The following is an 18,105-nucleotide window of genomic DNA, read 5'->3' as shown; positions in this document are numbered from 1 at the left end:
ATATGTGAAAGACACAACCCAGCAAATGAGTATTTCTACATCACAGTAGTTGGTCAAGTGGCATACTTAGAGAAGTCAGGAAGGACAAATTAGTCCAGGATGCGGACTAAAAAGTTGTGACCCTTCTCTGGAATGTTACTGCATTGGCAGACACTTTTAAATATGTATTTGGATGGGCACCAAACCACACTTTTTGCCTAAAGCCACACAAAGACCTTTATGATGCTCCACCCATTATTCTAAAAGGTCTTACTCAGTACCAAGGAAGCTGAATACCTTATTCATCTTTTAAAGGAAGTAAATATATATTTTTTTAAAACAGAAAGGAGGGGGAAGCTAGATAAAGACAAAGGGTAGAGTGGAAGTGGGGGGAAAACTATAACCTTAAAGATTAGCTAGAAGTGACAGGGAAGTAGCAGAAAAAACAACAGCATGGGAAAAAATGGAAGAGGGGAAAGGTACCACCACTAGGAGAACTTTCCCACCTAAAATCAAAGATTAAAATCCCAAAGAATTTGTTTTAAGTTGCCAGGAATGTAACAAGTGGCAATAGTTATAAAATGTCTCCAAAACAAGGATGGGGGGGGGGGAAGAGAAAGAGAACACAAGTTTGTTTCCTGGGGTGGTTCTTCCTTCCCGTTCAGAGTTAATTTTTTTTTAAATGTTAACTTATTCTCTCTCTCACACACACACACCCAACAAAAGCCTCTCCAAAACCATAAATCATAGTCGCTGCAGAATTTCTATTGAGTTTCCAACAGGAAATACACAGTTAATAACAGAAAATCATCAGAGCTAACAGCCCTGGTGCTGATTCCAAGGAAATGCAAAGTTTTCTTTTAAATATATAACTGATGGAAGTCACACAAAGTCCCAATGGCATATAAATGGATTTTAGAAGGCTCAGAATAGCTTCTAGTGCTTATTACTGGCATGAGAAACAAGACATCAATAATTTGGGGTATCTGTATAGATACCAAGTTGAAGACTTTTATTGTATTATTACCTGATCCTGCAAACACTTATGCACATATATAATTTTACTCACTTGGGTAGCTCCACTGACTTACCTGGGACTACTTATATGCTTAAAAGTTGGAGGACCTGAGCCTGATTTATAAAAGTCCAAGTTATGCTAGCTGTAAGCAGGAACCTCTGACATTATCTGTATATTCATTTAAATAATTAATGATTTACAAAAACAAAAATTAAAAAGGAAAGCGGTCTTTGCTCTACTCTGCGCAGAGTGGAAGGCAAGGGCCAGTCTACACTAAGATTTTGTAAGGGCTTCCATCACAGAGGTATTGAGGGTAAGTCTACACTACAATCCTTACAGCTGCAGTGCTGCATGCAACTACTGTTGCTGTAGTATAAGCACTTGCTTCAGCAATGGAAGGGGCTTTTCTGTCTAGAGTAAATCGACCTCCTTGAGAGGCAGTAGACAGATTATAGGAAGAATTCTTCCATCGCCCTACCGATACCAACACCGGAGCTCAGGTCGGCTTAACTATGTCTCACAGCAGTGTACATTTTTCACACTCCTGTAGCTAGATCGATCTAAGTTTTAGATGTAGACTAGACTAGAATAGATACGGAGAACTGGCAGTTATTGTTTAGATGAGCCTTAAGGATTCAGACACATTTAGTGTTAGCAGAGTTCTACAATTGTTTCCCAGACAAATACAGACAGACATTTTTTCTTCTTCTGTGATTCAAGCTATAAACTACTACTCTAACAAGTTTATAGCATGGTTCTAAAATATGGTTCTAACTGAGGTCCTCAAAAATTAATCCTTGTTCACAATGAAAACCATACTAAAGGATTAAATCATAGTACAGAAAGGGTCTCCATTAATCTCACTATACCTACAGCATCCAGCAGTATTAACACATTGTTTCACTGCCAGATAGCTCTTTGACCCTAGGAACAAGAGTCTCTCTGGGTGTTCTGGTAAAATCTTACGATTGCAGGTGATGAGGTTTTACCTCATGTATGGCTAAGATTTGTTCATCCCTTCAGGGATTTTACAGACTAAACTACTGGAATTCCAGGATCACAGTAAGATTTATGAAAATATTAGCAAGGATGTCGGGAAGAACAACATATTCCTTCTCTGTATGAAGCCACATTCCCTAATCTTAAATCCCATTTGTAAGACTAGCATGCTGTTAAGATAGAACTATAAAAATTGTAATCAGCCAATTGAAAAATTGCAAGAGAGAGTAAGACCAAAAAAATTCATGGAAACCTCAAGCCCCTCCATGACAGGTTGTAACTTCCTGCATCTGTCTAATGCATACAGAACACTAAAAGGCTGAAGTTACAGTAATTCAATATGGAAGGGAGGCAAAAGCAGAAAAGTACAGTAATAAATATACAACACACTATAACCTTTATGGAGGATATTGCTATTCATAATGAAAAACTCAGCTCCTTTCTGGTGTTACCCAAGCAATGTTTTCCCAAAGTGGTGTAAAAAAAAAAAATGTACAAAATAATTAGGGCTGTTGATTAATCCCAGTTAACTCAGGTGATTAACTCAAAAAAATTAATCACGATTAATCGCACTGTTAAACAATAGAATACCAATTGAAATTTATTAAATATTTTTGGATGTTTTTCTACATTTTCAAATATATCAATTTCAATTACAACACAGAATACAAAGTGTACAGTGCTCACTTTATATTATTATTTTTGATTACAAATATATGCACTGTAAAAATTATAAAATAAATTGTATTTTTCAATTCACCTCATACAAGTACCGTAATGCAATCTCTTTATCATCAAAGTGCAACTTACAAATGTAGTTTATTTGTTACATAACTGCACTCAAAAACAAAACAATGTAAAACTTTAGAGCCTACAAGTCCACTCAGTCCCACTTCTTGTTCAGCCAAGAGAAAACAAGTTTGTTTACATTTACAGGAGATAATGCTGCCCACGTCTTGAGAACAGGCATTCACATGGCACTGGCGTCACAAGATATTTACGTGCCAGATGCGCTAAAGATTCATGCACCTCTTCATGCTTCGGCCATCGTTCCAGAGGACATATGCATGTCCATGCTGATGACGCTTGTTAAAAAAATAATGCGTTAATTAAATTTGTGACTGAACTCCTTGGTGGAGAATTATATGTCTCCTGCTCTGTTTTACCCGCATTCTGCTATATATTTCATGTTATAGCAGTCTTGGATGATGACCCAGCACATGTTGTTCGTTTTAAGAACACTTTCACTGCAAATTTGACAAAATGCAAAGAAGATACCAATGTGAAATTTCTAAAGATAGCTACAGCACTTGACCCAAGCTTTAAGAATCTGAAGTGCCTTCCAAAATCTGAGAGGGACGAGATGCGGAGCATGCTTTCAGAAGTCTTAAAAGAGCAACACTCCAATGTGGAAACTACAGAACCCCAACCACCAAAAAAGAAAATCAACCTTCTGCTGGTGGCATCTGACTCATGATGAAAATGAACATGCGTCAGTCCGCTCTGCTTTGGATTGTTATCGAGCAGAACTCATCACCAGCATGGATGCATGTCCTCTGGAATGGTGGTTGAAGCATCATGGGACATATGAATCTTTAGCACATCTGGCACGTAAATATTCTATTATTGTTTAACAGCACGATTAATCGCACGATTAATTGTGATTAATTTTTTAATCGATTGACAGCCCTAAAAATAATAAGTAGGTGCCAATTAGATATTCCTGTAATACACAGGTGATGATGTAGCATCCTTACCTGAGGAAAACCTTATTTTATGTATTTATGCCCTGAGAAGAACAGTTCATAATCATTCATTTTGAACAAACACATTCATTCACTGGTCCAATTTGCAAATAAAAAGTTTCAGGTAACCTTATTTTATTGTTAAAAATAATTTGCTATCCAAGTGATTTCAACATACTGCAACTGCAAGGAAAAAATTAAACTAGGATTGATCCAGTGTGCTAGTTCCCTCTCTTCTAAATCAGTCACCTTAAGCAGCTCACATGTACCACCACCTAGCTCATGGTTCTGATTTGCTAATACTGTACTAGGCTTCTCACTCCAGTGGCAAAAGTATGACATACAGCTTCAAAAGTCAAATACCATTTACTGTATAATGTTCTCACACAACGCCTGTCAGTTTTCTTGCTAATAATACCACTGAAAACCTTTTAATATATCAGTTCAAAAAACAGTTTTAGCACTTCAGAGTTATTAAAAATTCTGTTTGGACATCTAAGAATAGAAAAAACATCTTTCTTGCACAGTGGCTTACTGATTTATTATAGATTAACTCCCATCATTTTGTTTTAAGGTCTCAGAAATGAGCTGTATTTGATGTCTAGAACCTGTGGTCTTGTTTATAACGGACCCAGCAGCTAATGAAAATTCCAAGATGTCATGGGAGTACATCATTGTCAATATATTACTGGAGTGTGGATAGTAATGGAATAGCCTCTAAACCTTTTTTTTTTTTTTTTTTGGGGGGGGGGGGGGCGCAGTTTGGCCAACAAACAAAATAAATCAAAATAAACAAATGAAAATACCCAACTTATTGTGTAGGTGGTGGTTTAAGGCCAAGATTTTTCAAGTGTCACTAGCAATTTCTACAAAAAAACAACAAGGAGTCCGGTGGCACCTTGAAGACTAACAGATTTATTTGGGCATAAGCTTATGCCCAAATAAATGTTAGTCTTCAAGGTGCCACCGGACTCCTTGTTGTTTTTGTGGATACAGACTAACACGGCTACCCCCTGATACTTGATAGCAATTTCTAGTTATCCAAATGCCCAACTTAAGAAACCTGAGACAGGGGCACTCACTCCTGAGTCCTGCTAGTTGCTGGGTGTGGTACTGCAGTTGTTTTCCTGCTCCTGGCACCCTCTGCAAGTTGCCAACCTTGCTAGGCAGGTCTTCAGTAGCTCAGCCCTCCAGTTAAAAATCACACAGTGAGCAATGGACCACTTCCGGTGTAGCAAATAGTTCAACACAGTGCATCAGCCTCACCTCTGGGTCCTTTACATCCAGCTAACCTGCTATGGCCCTGCAGCTCCTTTTATCTAAGCCTGCTGGGCTCTAGTTAGCCGCTTCCTCGAGGCCTCTCTCCTCCACTGCTCTTTTCTGGGGCAGGGTTTAGTAGCACCACAGGGCCTCCAGCAGGGGGCCACAAAGGCCTGGTACACCCCATCACAACACCATAAAAGGACTTGATTTTCAGAAAGCACCAAGCATCTATATTTTGAAAACCAGGCCCCTTTAGAGTGCCTCAAGTAGGTCACACACAAATCATTAGTCACTTTTGAAAATCTTGGCCTCAACGCTGTTTGGACTAAGGTAGGACACACTCACCTGTACCTAAATGATCTTCAGTATAGGGGCAAATAGGTACCTAGATGGATATATGTGGGAATGACTGTTTCTATTTCCATCTGAACTGTGCTGCAAGTAAAAGGTGCTCTGACATTCTGTCTGGAATCTCTTCTCACTAATAGATATGCTCAATGTTATTCAAAGATCATCTCTGTGTGGTCAGTTGTTTGAAGCCAGAACATTTTTTAAAGCTTCCTTTATTGAAGAAAACAATTTCTAAGATGTTATGATCCTTGAATCAACCTACCCAAAAGTGAGGAAATAAGTTGATGACTGGTTTCTAACCATACTTAACAGAAGGCCTTGGACACTGAAAGGGAACCTCTAAGCAGCAGCATTTTACTTCAAAAGTGAGTACGCACAGGAGGCCCTAAAACTTGCCATTAATACTATTATGCTTCTGTATCTAATTCATTTGATGCCTTTACAGAATACACCATAACCAGGAAGTAGCAAGTTCCATCAGCTCTCAATTGACATCTGTGGAACAACTAGCGCCAATATAAAAGGATATAAACATGCTGTGCTTGGAAACAGGCAAAAGTCTATATATTGCATTGGATTCAGAGAAAATAATTAAGATCAAGCTTAGAGTAATCAGTACTCACACGTAGTAGTAGTACTAGTCTCAGCCTAAAGCAATTCCAGTTTTTCCAAGTTCACAGAAGGGAGAATTTTGAAGAGACTAGCAGCACTTAGGATCACACAGGGCTGTTTCCCTGGGCCCAGGAGACCATATCTAATCTTATATCAATAACTTGACTTGCAGATCTTTAGGGACACCTACCACCAGCTGGAGACAAAACTAGTGGAAAGCCCTGGCCGGGAAAGCCCACTCTGAGAACAAATATCAACATTCACTTGATAGCAAGGAAGACATATGATGATGTGATAAAATACATTTTCTTTCCAGTGAATGACTATCTGCCATTGCTATCTGCCAAAAGTTTAGGACTCTGAAGGCCACCCTCCCAACATCTTTAAAGGTGTTCCATGATTTTCAGAGATATCTGTGGAATTTGCTATGCCATACAACCATAAAATCGCCATTTAGCCATATTTAAGCTGCACTTCAGTTAATACAAGTCACGTTTGATTTTAATCCACTCCAGAAGCTTTATCTTCAAGAGGTTTTATTCACTAGGTGTATTAAGTTATTACTACTGGCATTAAAGGTTGTACAATATGGTGGTAACCTTTATTTTATTTGTAGGAAACTCAAATTTTCTTCCCAGGGCGTTTGAGCTTAATTTTCCCCAGTGTATTTAGTCTTGCAGATGGGACTTGTTTTATAGTGCTATTCATTAATATAATGTTAAAGACAAGTAATTACAAAAAACTAATTTAACAGTTTTTTTATATGCAATGGTGTGTCTGTGACAAGAATAAAATAGCTTTTATAGGTAAAGACAAATGAGGCAGGTAATAAATAAGACATGCTTTCAAGGATTTGGGATAGGGTTATTGTCAGACAAATTTGTTTTTTATTAAAAATGCTCTTACCCTTGACTAAGTCCTCCAGCTGGTTGATGGGACGGTTTTAATTCATGTGTAACAAGCCTCACTAGAGTCCACCTAGGGCTACAAACACAACTGGTTGGACCTTGACCAAATTACTGTATATCGAAGGATAACATGGGGAAACTATTCCATGGTATCTGTGAAATCAAGCCGCCTAGTAGTCTGGTCATCTATGGAGCATTCAAAATTCAAACTTTTGTCTATCCCATTTTCCCTTCTAGTCTAACCAGCAAAAAGTATCAAAGTGGTAGCTTTTACAAATCACAATGCAGCAAAAAAGACAAGCATCCATTTTTCCACCTTTTGATTTCCAGATTTAAGCTTCTGCACACTTGAAAAATTAATGCCCAAATACACAGCTACAAGTATTCAATTGTGATTTGCAGAACAAGAAATCCCATATATGAAACAAGAGGTGCCACTTTAGCAAGAACTCTTGACTACAGCACTGGCTAGAGATGGAAGCTGTGTTTTTATTTTGTAAGTATCATCTAGTGCAGAAGATATATACCCAAGTAGCTTTTAGAAGTCAATTTTTAAAAGAAAAGATGGACTAAGATTTCTTATACTGAAATAGAATGCAAGTGGAATTTAATTAATGTACTCATACTGTGTTGGGGGAGGAGGGGGAAGGAAAGAGAGGACCGCCGGAAGTTGTTTGTGGAATATGTTAAGTGCAAGAATTAAAGCAATTCAAGGTAAAGACGATTTTTGCACTCAGTTTTGTTGCTACTTGGTTTTGATAGCAGTCATTTAAACCTCTTCAAACTCCAATAGACATGTCCCTCTCTTCAGCCTTGTCGGCCAAATTAAGTGTTTGTTTTGAGTAAAGAAGTTTGTTTCCGTAGCACAGATGTTTATGCCCCTTCAAGTTAAAGAAAAATTCAACATCTTTTTTAATATTTTCTTTTACTTTAGAGAGCTGCAAAGCGATCAGTTCTTCATCCCCTGAAGAGTATACACTTTTCTATCCTTTACAAATCAGAGCAGGATATTGAATTTTTTACTGCTTACTGTTTAACATGAAATGGAATGAAACAGTAATTTTAATAAAAGTGTAAATTGTGCAAACAGCTAGAAAGAGGATAAGACACACCAAAAGGCACCTAAAGTTTGCAACAGTAGACTTTGCACTCCATGGTCACAAATTCCCAGGCAACGCCATAGGAGATAGCAGCAGACTGCACTGTCATTCATTACTTGAGATATCTATACAAGTTTCTGCTTCCAGCTCAGTATCTAAAGTTCATGTCAATGCTAGATACTGAACTGCATTCTGAAGCCACACCCCCACAATGTAACCATGCCTATACCCTGGTGGGTGACAGACACGAGCAAACAGATGTTCATTTCCTTCGCTGCTATCAGCCCAAGAAGAAAATAAGTGACAGAATTGTTTTCTGGCTTTTTGTGGCATCCCTGTTCACAAGATCTCCTCCCTCTGAAATATTAATTCCCTCCCCCTGTGATTTCACCAATAGGGATACAAAAGGGAGTGTTTCTAATTTGTCAAAGGCTTGTCTACACATGGAGTTCTCTGATTAACTATTCCAGAATAAGAGTGCCCACATATGGAATTAATTGGGATAGCACCAAGTATGGACATACCCAAGTGCTTTGTTAAGGCAGAACCAAGTACTATGGGATAAAAATACACAATTGATCTTACAAGAACGTTCACGCACCCTGCCAGATGTAGGAGATTGTTTGACACTGCTCACAGCACTGACAAAGCCAACTTAGAAAGTACCATTACTACAGTAGCCACACAGTATTAGAGTTAATTAAGCCTTTCTGGGGGGGGAGGGGGAAGTGCATTGCCCATGCATGTATATCTTGTATGAGACAGAGAAGCATTTTTCTTTAATATTACAGCCCTTTAGTACATTACTGCTTATACCATTCTCAGTGTTTCCACTGCATGAATGTGGAGCCTCCAGTAGGCAAAATACTCCCTAGGGACAACCTCACCCTTAGCTTAAAAATAAATAACTTTTGTCACAAGGAAGATTACTATAATTAGTCATTTGACAGCACTGTCTAGTGTTAGTTTCTGTTGCATCTGTATAGTCAATTTCCCTTGGGTTTTTCACACAACAGAGGAGAGGGGGGAAAAACTATTTAAGAATTTTTTAAAAATGTATAAAAATTGGCAAGGAGACTCGGGGGCAGAACAGGTGTAGTACCAGTAACCACTTTTAAACCTATTAAAATGGACTATATATTAAGTTGTCAGTATTCCTTTAAATCAAAGATTATCCAAAGAGTCATTTCAAAAGACCTATTGGAAGTCTTAAATATCTATTTGTTTTATTCATCAGTAGGACCTGTTCTTGCAAAGCAGAAAACTACACAAATAAAAACAGTGATTTCTAAATATTTTAAATGAAAAGAAGCCAGTTCCACCATACAAAGATGTAATACACACAAAAACAGCCACACTAGTAAAGGCATAGCTATTCAAATGAGATAATCCGAGAGGGGGGGGTGAAGAGGGGAGGGACCAAGTCACCACTAATTCTGATCTCCAAGAAGCATGATAAGTTACCTCTAATTAAGCCATTTAATCAGCTACCCCTTTTCAAACATGTAACATTTTTTAAAATACCCATCTTTATAAAGTGGAACAGATTTTTCTAATGTATCTTTTTAAAAAAAAAGATGTGAGAAGTGTTTTAGTTTGGGTACAATATACAGCATGATGAAAATATTTTTTGACATTCACTTCCTTGGGATGACTCAAAATAACATTTGTGGTTCCACTACTGAGGCCAAGGTAGGGAACGAGAGAGATTTCAGACAAGGAGCTGGGGCAACGGAGGGCACGGATTTGGGACTGGCTGGGCAAGGAGACTGGGACAGTGAGTGGGAAGAGGAGGCTGGACTGTGATGAGAAGCCTGAGGAGTGGAGACTGGGACTGGCTAGGTAAGGAAGAGCAAGGACTGGGACAGGTTGAAGGAGACAGGGCAGAGTGGGGACATAGAAGAATCTATGCCCACTAGAGCGTAGTCCCCTACAGAGCCTAGAACAGAACTCAAGAATTCTGAGTCTCACCGTTTCTCTGCTATTAGCATATATCTGTGAAACCCATTGTCAAAGTTTTCCATATCCCGCTAGTGCTGGTCCACATAGCAGTAACATGCTATCCTCCTCCATTAGCTCAAGTGGCAGAAGTTTGCATTGTGGATCCAAAGGTTCCAACCAAGCTGATGAATCATATTAGTGTCAATAGGATGCCACACAATGGAATTTCTGTTTTTTTCAGTTTGCGTTTAAAAAAAAAAAAAAAAAAACAGGATGTTAGGCACCCAAGACAAACCCTCCATTAAAAAGACATTACAGTTGCAAAATCAAGCACTCAAAAGTTAAGAAAGGACAGAATTAAGGTTGTAGGTCCCCACCCCCCTCTTGCATTATGATACAGTCTTTAATTACAGGAGCACATACTTTTTTTTTTTTTTTTTAAACAGAACCCATCCTGGACAGTGCTTACTTAGAGAGTAGGTAAGCAATATTTTGTTTTTCAACATGTGGACCCATGCCTTATTTACTGCTATGAAGATCCAATTAATTTTCTCATACAGTTTTCAGTACAGTATCAATGCTTCATAGTTTTCATACCAACCCTGAGAGATGCAGAAGTATTGTTACCCCCACTTTACAGAGAGGTTCAGAGAAGGGAGACAAGAACTATTAGATTGGCAGATTATCCCATATCTGCCTACTGCAGGGTTTCTTGCTGACTACCATCAGAGAGAGGATACTGGAGCAGATGGATTATGGGTCTGATCCAGTTTAGCTATTCCCTTGCTCCTAAATACATATTAAAGTTTAAATTAGACTTACTGTTGGAAAGAGAACCGGTGGGGGGGGGGGGGGAGGAAACCCTAATGAACTATGTACTATTACCAATGTTTTAAATAAAATATGGAATTTTATAATTGATCCTTTGAAAACGTAACTTTCAGGAAACAAACCTAAACAAAAACCTTTTTACTGACTTTGTAATGACGGTTACCAGGATGTACATGGATCCAGACACTCATAGGCAGAAGTCTCATTCAGATGTAGTCTTATTTGGAAAGTTCACAGTTCTAAAAAGAGTGAAAGTGCCAATATATAAGCACATAATAAGACTAACCCCAAGGATGCTGAGAAATGTCAATTTCCACTGTTTGTCTCAAAGCTGATTTCAGGTTTTAGCCCAGAGATGACTGGGGACAGCAGGAGGGCAGGACACCAGCATGGTCCTGATTCAGTAACATACTGTTGTGGTCTCTACCGTTTCTCAACATCACTCCCTCACTAACTGCCAGAAAAAGTGTCCAGGCACCAAGACCAAGTTGGTTCCCAGTCATCTATTACACTTTCAGAGTGAAAGTAACAGCGATTCACACCTCCCTGTCGTTCCATGTCCTCCAACCTTGCTGCCATCATCACCCAGCCCTTTCAATGTTTAACATTATTCATATCTACACACTTCCATGTTGTTAGCATAATACACTGTATCTTACCCAATATCCATAATATTAAGGTCCCAATATCATAGCCATGCCATCCAGTGTTCCAAATGCTCCTGTTTTTACTATATCAACATGTAACACAATTTTCAAAAAAAAAAATCACAACTTCTCATGGCTGATTTTGAGCCAAACAACGAAATGTATTTAAATATTCCAGTATTAAACATTAGCATAAAATAGATTTGATAAGTGGATGCAAGCCCCTTTCGCTTCTAGGTCACTTGTTCAAATCTAGTTCAAAATGATAGGCACTGGGCACTATCAGCCATTTCAGTGTTTATAAGATCTGTTGGTAATCAGTACAATTCCCAGTGGGCTTCGGATGGGAGGGGTGGCACCTACCTGTGATGTTATCTGATTAAAATATGACCATATAGATCATTGTTGCAACCACTTTTATATATTTGCAACAAATCTTGTACAAACTGTGGCATGTAAGATGTCTATGAAAAGGTTATGATTGGCTGGTTATGATTATGCTGTCTGTATGCATATATCATTTTTGGTATTTGAAGTTATGAATATTGAAATCTATACCTGGATTTCAAATGTTTGCTCCTGGGGTAACGCCCACAAGGTAGTTAGCCAGCACATCTTGGAGGGACTATTCAAATTAAACAACAAGGAAATTAAATGGCTCATTAAGAAACACTTAACGGACAATGGACCATGGGAGACGCCCATCTACACTGAATGGACTGTCCTGCAAACGTGCTGTGTGAAGTATAGGTAATGGCTTCTACGGTGTCCACACCTTCATGCCTGATATGTGACTTGCCCATGTGACTCCAATCACTATCTTATCACCTATAATTTTCCACTAGCTGTGCTGAGGGCTTTGTTTGAAGTAATGGGTTCCCTCCACATGGCAGAAGATCTAAAAGGCATTGGAAACCCTCCATTTTGCCTCTTTTCTGCTCCAGCCTCTGGACTATGAACTTATATTCATGGAAGCATTCTAACCAAGGAATTGAGGACCTTCCAATGATTTGGAAGCAGCCAGAGACTTGACTTAAGCCAGCAATTTATTCCATCACTGCTACAAGCCTGAACCAAGAACTTTGCAATTATTGTGTGTATTTAATTCCTTTAACCAATTTTAATTCTCAACTTTCTTTCTTTGTATGAATAAACCTTTAGATTTTAGATACTAAAGGATTGGCATCAGCGTGATTTTTGGGGAAGATCTAAGTTATATATTGACTTGGATCCGGTTCTTTGGGATCAGAAGAACCTTTTCTTTGAAAAGATTGGTTTTAAAGAACCCCTCATCTCTAAGTCTAGTGTTTTCGGTGGTAATACAAGGACTGGAATGCCTAAGGAAACTGCTTTTAGGACTTCTTTTTAGCTAGTGTGGTGAAGCAGAAGTTTACACTTTTGTTGCTGGTTTGGTATATCCTATGGGGGATTAGCCAGGAGTCTTAGGGTGTATCTGCCCTATTTCTCAACAGTTTGTCCTGAATTTGGCATCCTCAGCTGTGGCCCACTGAGGCCCAGTTACACTACCCACAACTGTTGGGAGGAAAACATGTTCTTGGTGAAAGAGAGAAAAAGGACTAAGCCATCAATTTATGCAGAGTTTATGCTCTTCCTTCAATGACAATTTTAAGCCAAAATTTTAAAAAGTGATTTTGAATGACCAACTTGATATACCTAAAAAGGCCTTGATTTTCACAAAGTGCTAAGCACCAATCCTCTAAAATTCAGGCACTCAAAAATCATAAGTCATAAGTCTTGGTTTCACCCTTAGTTGCAAAAAAACCTTCAAACCGAAAGTAAATCAAGACAGTGAAATGAAAGTCTGCAGACAACTCCAGTGCTTTTGGCACTGCGCACAGATTTCCCATTTACTAAAATTAGCAAGTCACTGGTCACTTCTAGGATTGCTATTCAACTATTTAAGGCAGCAGTGAAACTGTCAAGAATCATGCCAATTTCAGTCTGTTGATACTTGAAAACAGAATGTGCAGCAATCGAGCAATTAGATCTGTATACTAGGCAAGCGAGAGGTTAAGAAATGAAACGGAGGGGTAGGAAGCGTAGTGGTGACCCAACACTTTCACAGTAGCCAGCAGAGTATTCGCTTCTCCCCCCTTCCTTTCTCCAAAAAAAGAGGAGACTTTGGGTTGAAGGGCATATAAGGGGTGAGGAGCCTAGAGATGCTTCTCCTTTCCAGTATCCAACGGTAGGGGGAGGAAGGAAGGAAAGCAGCCTTCAAATTTATCAGAAACTAATCAGCCATTGAATGGAACAGAAGCTGTATTCCCTTCCCTGAGCAAGGTCCAAAGGATCTCAGCTCGGGGTGAGGGGCTTCTGACCAAAGAGCATTTCCCCCTCCCCAGACCGTGTGGATGCCTTTGACATCTTATGTCTCAGCCGCTCTGAGTAGCAAGTGTCTAGTATATTTTTCAAGTACTTGCTGCCGAAAAGGACTTGAAAAATATACCAGACATTTATTTCATGTTTTCACATTATCTCATTCGCTGGCTGCCTCAGTAGGAGGCAAGGACTGAATCATCCTCTCATCGTTAGGCCTTGTCTATACTAGGAAAGTGCAGGTTTCAGAGTAGCAGCCGTGTTAGTCTGTATCCGCAAAAATAACAGGAGTACTTGTGGCACCTTAGAGACTAACAAATTTATTAGAGCATAAGCTTTCGTGGGCTACAACCCACTTCTTCGGATGCATCCGAAGAAGTGGGCTGTAGCCCACGAAAGCTTATGCTCTAATAAATTTGTTAGTCTCTAAGGTGCCACAAGTACTCCTGTTTTTTTAGGAAAGTGCAGTATATTAACCCATAAATAGAAAAATCTTAACTAATGTAACAGCTTTAAATATGATTTTGCCTTAGAGTGGACAAAGACAGTTGTGTTGTATTAAAAAATCACATTTAACGTTGTTTACATGTTCATGCATTCATTCCCTACCCCACCCCCACTACAGACAATGCCCATAAAGATGGTTGTTCTAAGTTAGGGTTAGCTGTTCTGCAGGAAGAGGGAGTATTTCACTTCTCAGCACCATTAATCTGGCACTCCCTCATTCCCTCCTTCAAACACTACATTTATTTCATAATAAAAAGAAAAGATTACCTTAATTTAACTTATTTTCTACCCAATGGAAATAAACTCTGCATTCTAGCTAAAAAATTATATGCCAAATTTAAAATACACAAGTTAAAAATCACTAAAAACAGACTACAGAATAGATCAGGGATGGGCAAACTTTTTGGCTTGAGGGCCACAACTGGGAATAGAAATTGTATGGCGGGCCATGAATGCTCACAAAATTGGGGTGGGGGTGAGGGCTCTGGTTGGGGGTGCGGGCTCCGGGGTGGGGCCAGAAATGAGGAGTTATGGGTGCGGGAGGGGGCTCTGGGGAGGGTGAGGGCTCCAGCTGGGGGTGCAGGCTCTGGGGTGGGGATGAAGGGTTTGGGGTACAGGAGGGTGCTCTGGGCTGGGACCAAGGGGTTTGGAAGGCAGGAGGGGTATCAGGGCTGGAGCAGGGAGTTGGGGTGTGGAAAAGGGTGCAGGCTCCGGGCAGCGCTTGAGTTACAAGGCGTATCTGCCTTCTCTCAATGGGTCAATTGTATAGCTGATGGTCCTTAATGGGCCATCAAGCAGGCTAGGCAGAACGAACACCAACTTTTCTGGGAGGTCTCCCAGAAGCATAGCATAAGTTTGAAATACAGACAGTATAGAGCCAATATTCATAACTTCAACTACAAAACTGATACACACATATAGACAGCATAATCATAACCAGCAACCCAGAACCTTGTCTTAGACACCTCATTTGACCCCCTTTATACAAGATGTGGTGCCACCATAGGACTTTGGTTGCAACCATGTTCTATATGGTCCCAGTTCAAATCAATAACGTGACACCCCCAACGCAAAATTGATGCAGGAAGGGATGACACAAACATCACTGACTGCATCCCAAGAGCTCCCCATCCTTGGGTCTGTTTCACTACAGCTAGTATTGGGTTAGAAGCCATACCAGTGTATAAAATAAATGGTTTATCAAAGTCATGTTCAACAAAATGATTGAATCTCTTTACAAACTTAAGGTAAAACTTGGTTAGAACAACAGTGGATTGGATCTGCTCTTGCAGCATGGTTCCTGTATGTCTCATGTGATCTTGCCAAGAGCTAAAGAAAACAGCTACTTTATCCATACAAGCTCTGGCAAATGTTTGGAACCCAATTAACATCAAGTCAATGTAGATATTAATGTTGTTCATAGTACAGGAATCTTAGCATTTAGCCATGAAAGCAATATGGTAGTGTGCCTGAGTTTCCCGTTTCATACAACACATTAGGTCTGGAATGTCTTTTCCCCTGTGAAAAGTTTCAATGTTCCTTTTTTGGCTCCTACACATAGGGGCAGCCAAGGGACTCTGCTCTGCACACTGCCCCGCCCACAGGAACCACCCCTGCAGCTCCCATTGGCTGCGGGGTTCCCAGCCAATGGTAGCTGCAGGGGCAGCGCTTGGGGCGGGGGCAGCGTGCAGAGCGGAGGCCCTTGGCTGCCCCTACGCGTAGGAGCCGGGGGGGTGGGGAGGAGGTGACGTTCTGTACCTCATGTGAACACCCTACACTCCCATGTTCATCCTTATAATATGACTGTGTGCTATCTAATGCAAAGTTTGTCATGTCGGGTGTCTTCGGCGGGCTCATGATGTACTGAGCATTGTTGTTATAGTAATGTTAGTTATGTGTCCTCATGGCTTAAAGCAAGAACTCTCCAAGAGCAGAGGGGCAGTTCACACCTCATCAGGGCACGTATGGAACAAACCCAGCCCAGCCTCACAGGAACAAAGGACACTGGCCTAGGCAACAAAGGATCTGTTGGACTCTCGAGTGAGTCACCCCCCTTCCTTTGGTTAGTTTGGGACTGCGATGAGGTAATGATCACCTGACACTGAAGGGGGGTGAGGGGGTATGGCAAAGCCAAGAGGGAAGAAAGAACATGATAAAAGGGAGAGACGTTTGCCATGCTCTTCCTCTCTCTTCCACCTCCATCTACAGACATTACCACCAAGTGACTGAAGCGCTGATCAAAGGGGAACAGCCTGGCTGAAGAGCAACCATTCAGCCTGTGGTGAGAAGCATCTAAGTTTGTATGGGAACTGAAAGTGATAAGTTCAGCTTAGAATGTGTTTTGCTTTTATTTCATTTGACCAAATCCGACTTATTGTGCTTTAACTTATAATCACTTAAAATCTGTGTAATTAATAAATGTGTTTGTTTATTCTACCTGAAGCAGTGCATTTGGTTTGAAGCGTGTCAGAGACTCGCTTTGTTAAAAACTTCTTTGGTAAATTGATGAACTCATATAAGCTCGCAGCGTCCAGGGGGCATAACGGGACACTGCAAGACGGAGGTTCCTGGGGTTGTATCTGGGATCGGAGATTTTGGCTAGTGTCATTCGGCTGCACAATCCAAGGAGCAGCTTACATGCCAGAGGCTGTGCGTGAACAGCCCAGGAGTGGGGGTTCTCACAGCAGAGCAGGGTAAGGCTGGCTCCCAGAGTCGAGGACTGGAGTGACCAAGCAGATCACCAGTCCAGGTAACACCAGAGGGGAACATCACAGGGGGCCGTGGTGTGGCCCCCAACCCAGCTTCCTGGAGCCACATGGAGTGGCTCCCAACTCTGCTCCCCGGCTAGAGCGCCGGAGCAGGGCCATATGGCCGCTTCTGGGAGCTGCGTGGAGCGCCCTCCAACCCTGCTCCCTGGCTGGAGCACCGGAGCGGGGCAAGCCCCAGATCCCGCTGCCCAGCGCGAGCTCAAGGGCCGGATTAAAATGGCTGGTGGGCTGGATCCTGCCCACGGGCCATAGTTTTCCCACCCCTGGAATAGATATTGCATTTAGCTCAGCTTTAGCCACACTAATGACTGCTACAAACTAGCAGTCTAAGAAGGTCATAGTTCAACATCAAAGCTATTTGGTCAAGCTTTCCATAGAAAAGAGAAAGTACAAAAACTACATTACAAAAATGTGAAGGGTGCAAAGTAAGGCACTCGGGAAATTAGAAAGTTATGATGGCTTGTGCAACTTTAACTCGGCCCCTTGTAAGTAAGCCTTTTTCTACTCTCACATGCTATTTTTAACATCCCAGATCCCTGCCTCATTCAGAGCACAAGATGGATGGTGCTCAGTGAATGAAACAGCTGTGCAGTATTTCTTCTCATATTTATTGTTAAGCGTATGGTCCCTACTTCATTTGTCGTACACATCCAAATCCTGCACTGAATAAGGATTTCTCATTTAATAAATCTTTCCAGAGTGATCATCAACGTATTAGCTGAGTGGCTCAGACACATTAATTAATTTATCCCCACAACATCCCTATTACACATATGCAGAACTGAGGCACAGAGAAATTAAGTGACTAGCGCAAGATCACACAGGGAGACTGTGGCAGAGAGAGGAACAGAACTCAAACCTCCTGGGTTTCTGTTGCCACAAGTCCATTCATCCTCTTATAGTAAGCTCCTGTCACATTCACCTTTCACTGTGATTAAGACAATGACGCTCTGGACTTAAACCAATTCACCACACAACACTACTCAGGTGCAAACAGAAAGTGACAGTCCTGAAGGAGATAAAAAGCATATCATCATAGGCACAAGGGGACAAATAAAGATAGCACAAGCAATCTTCACTTTGTCACTTTCTGCTCAAA

General features: G+C 40.6%; 1 protein-coding gene across 6 annotated transcripts in view; it reads right to left on the bottom strand.

The window, feature by feature from the left end:
• Window positions 1-18,105, bottom strand: part of PIAS1 (protein inhibitor of activated STAT 1) — an 84,643-nt gene that overhangs the window by 51,866 nt on the left and 14,672 nt on the right. Inside the window, exons 1-3 of one of the 6 annotated variants that reach the window (XM_065412134.1) lie at window positions 11,953-12,008; window positions 10,894-10,986; window positions 9,947-10,144 (exon numbers count right to left, since the gene is read on the bottom strand). The exons of 2 other annotated variants lie outside the window; for them this stretch is intronic. Coding sequence is in view for 2 of the 4 variants with exons in the window: in XM_065412131.1 (XP_065268203.1) it covers window positions 10,894-10,953 (60 nt within the window). In the remaining 2 variants the exon portion in view is untranslated. Of the gene's footprint in view, window positions 1-6,873; window positions 6,952-9,946; window positions 10,145-10,893; window positions 10,987-11,952; window positions 12,015-18,105 lie in introns of those variants that run through there. 3 more of the 6 variants (XM_065412135.1, XM_065412131.1, XM_065412132.1) reach the window with 3 other exon arrangements.

Source organism: Emys orbicularis, chromosome 10 (genome assembly GCF_028017835.1).
Source record: "Emys orbicularis isolate rEmyOrb1 chromosome 10, rEmyOrb1.hap1, whole genome shotgun sequence".
Classification (NCBI taxonomy): domain Eukaryota; kingdom Metazoa; phylum Chordata; order Testudines; family Emydidae; genus Emys; species Emys orbicularis.
The sequence above is the reverse complement of the archived record's forward strand: the minus strand, read 5'-3'. Positions and strand labels throughout refer to the sequence as shown.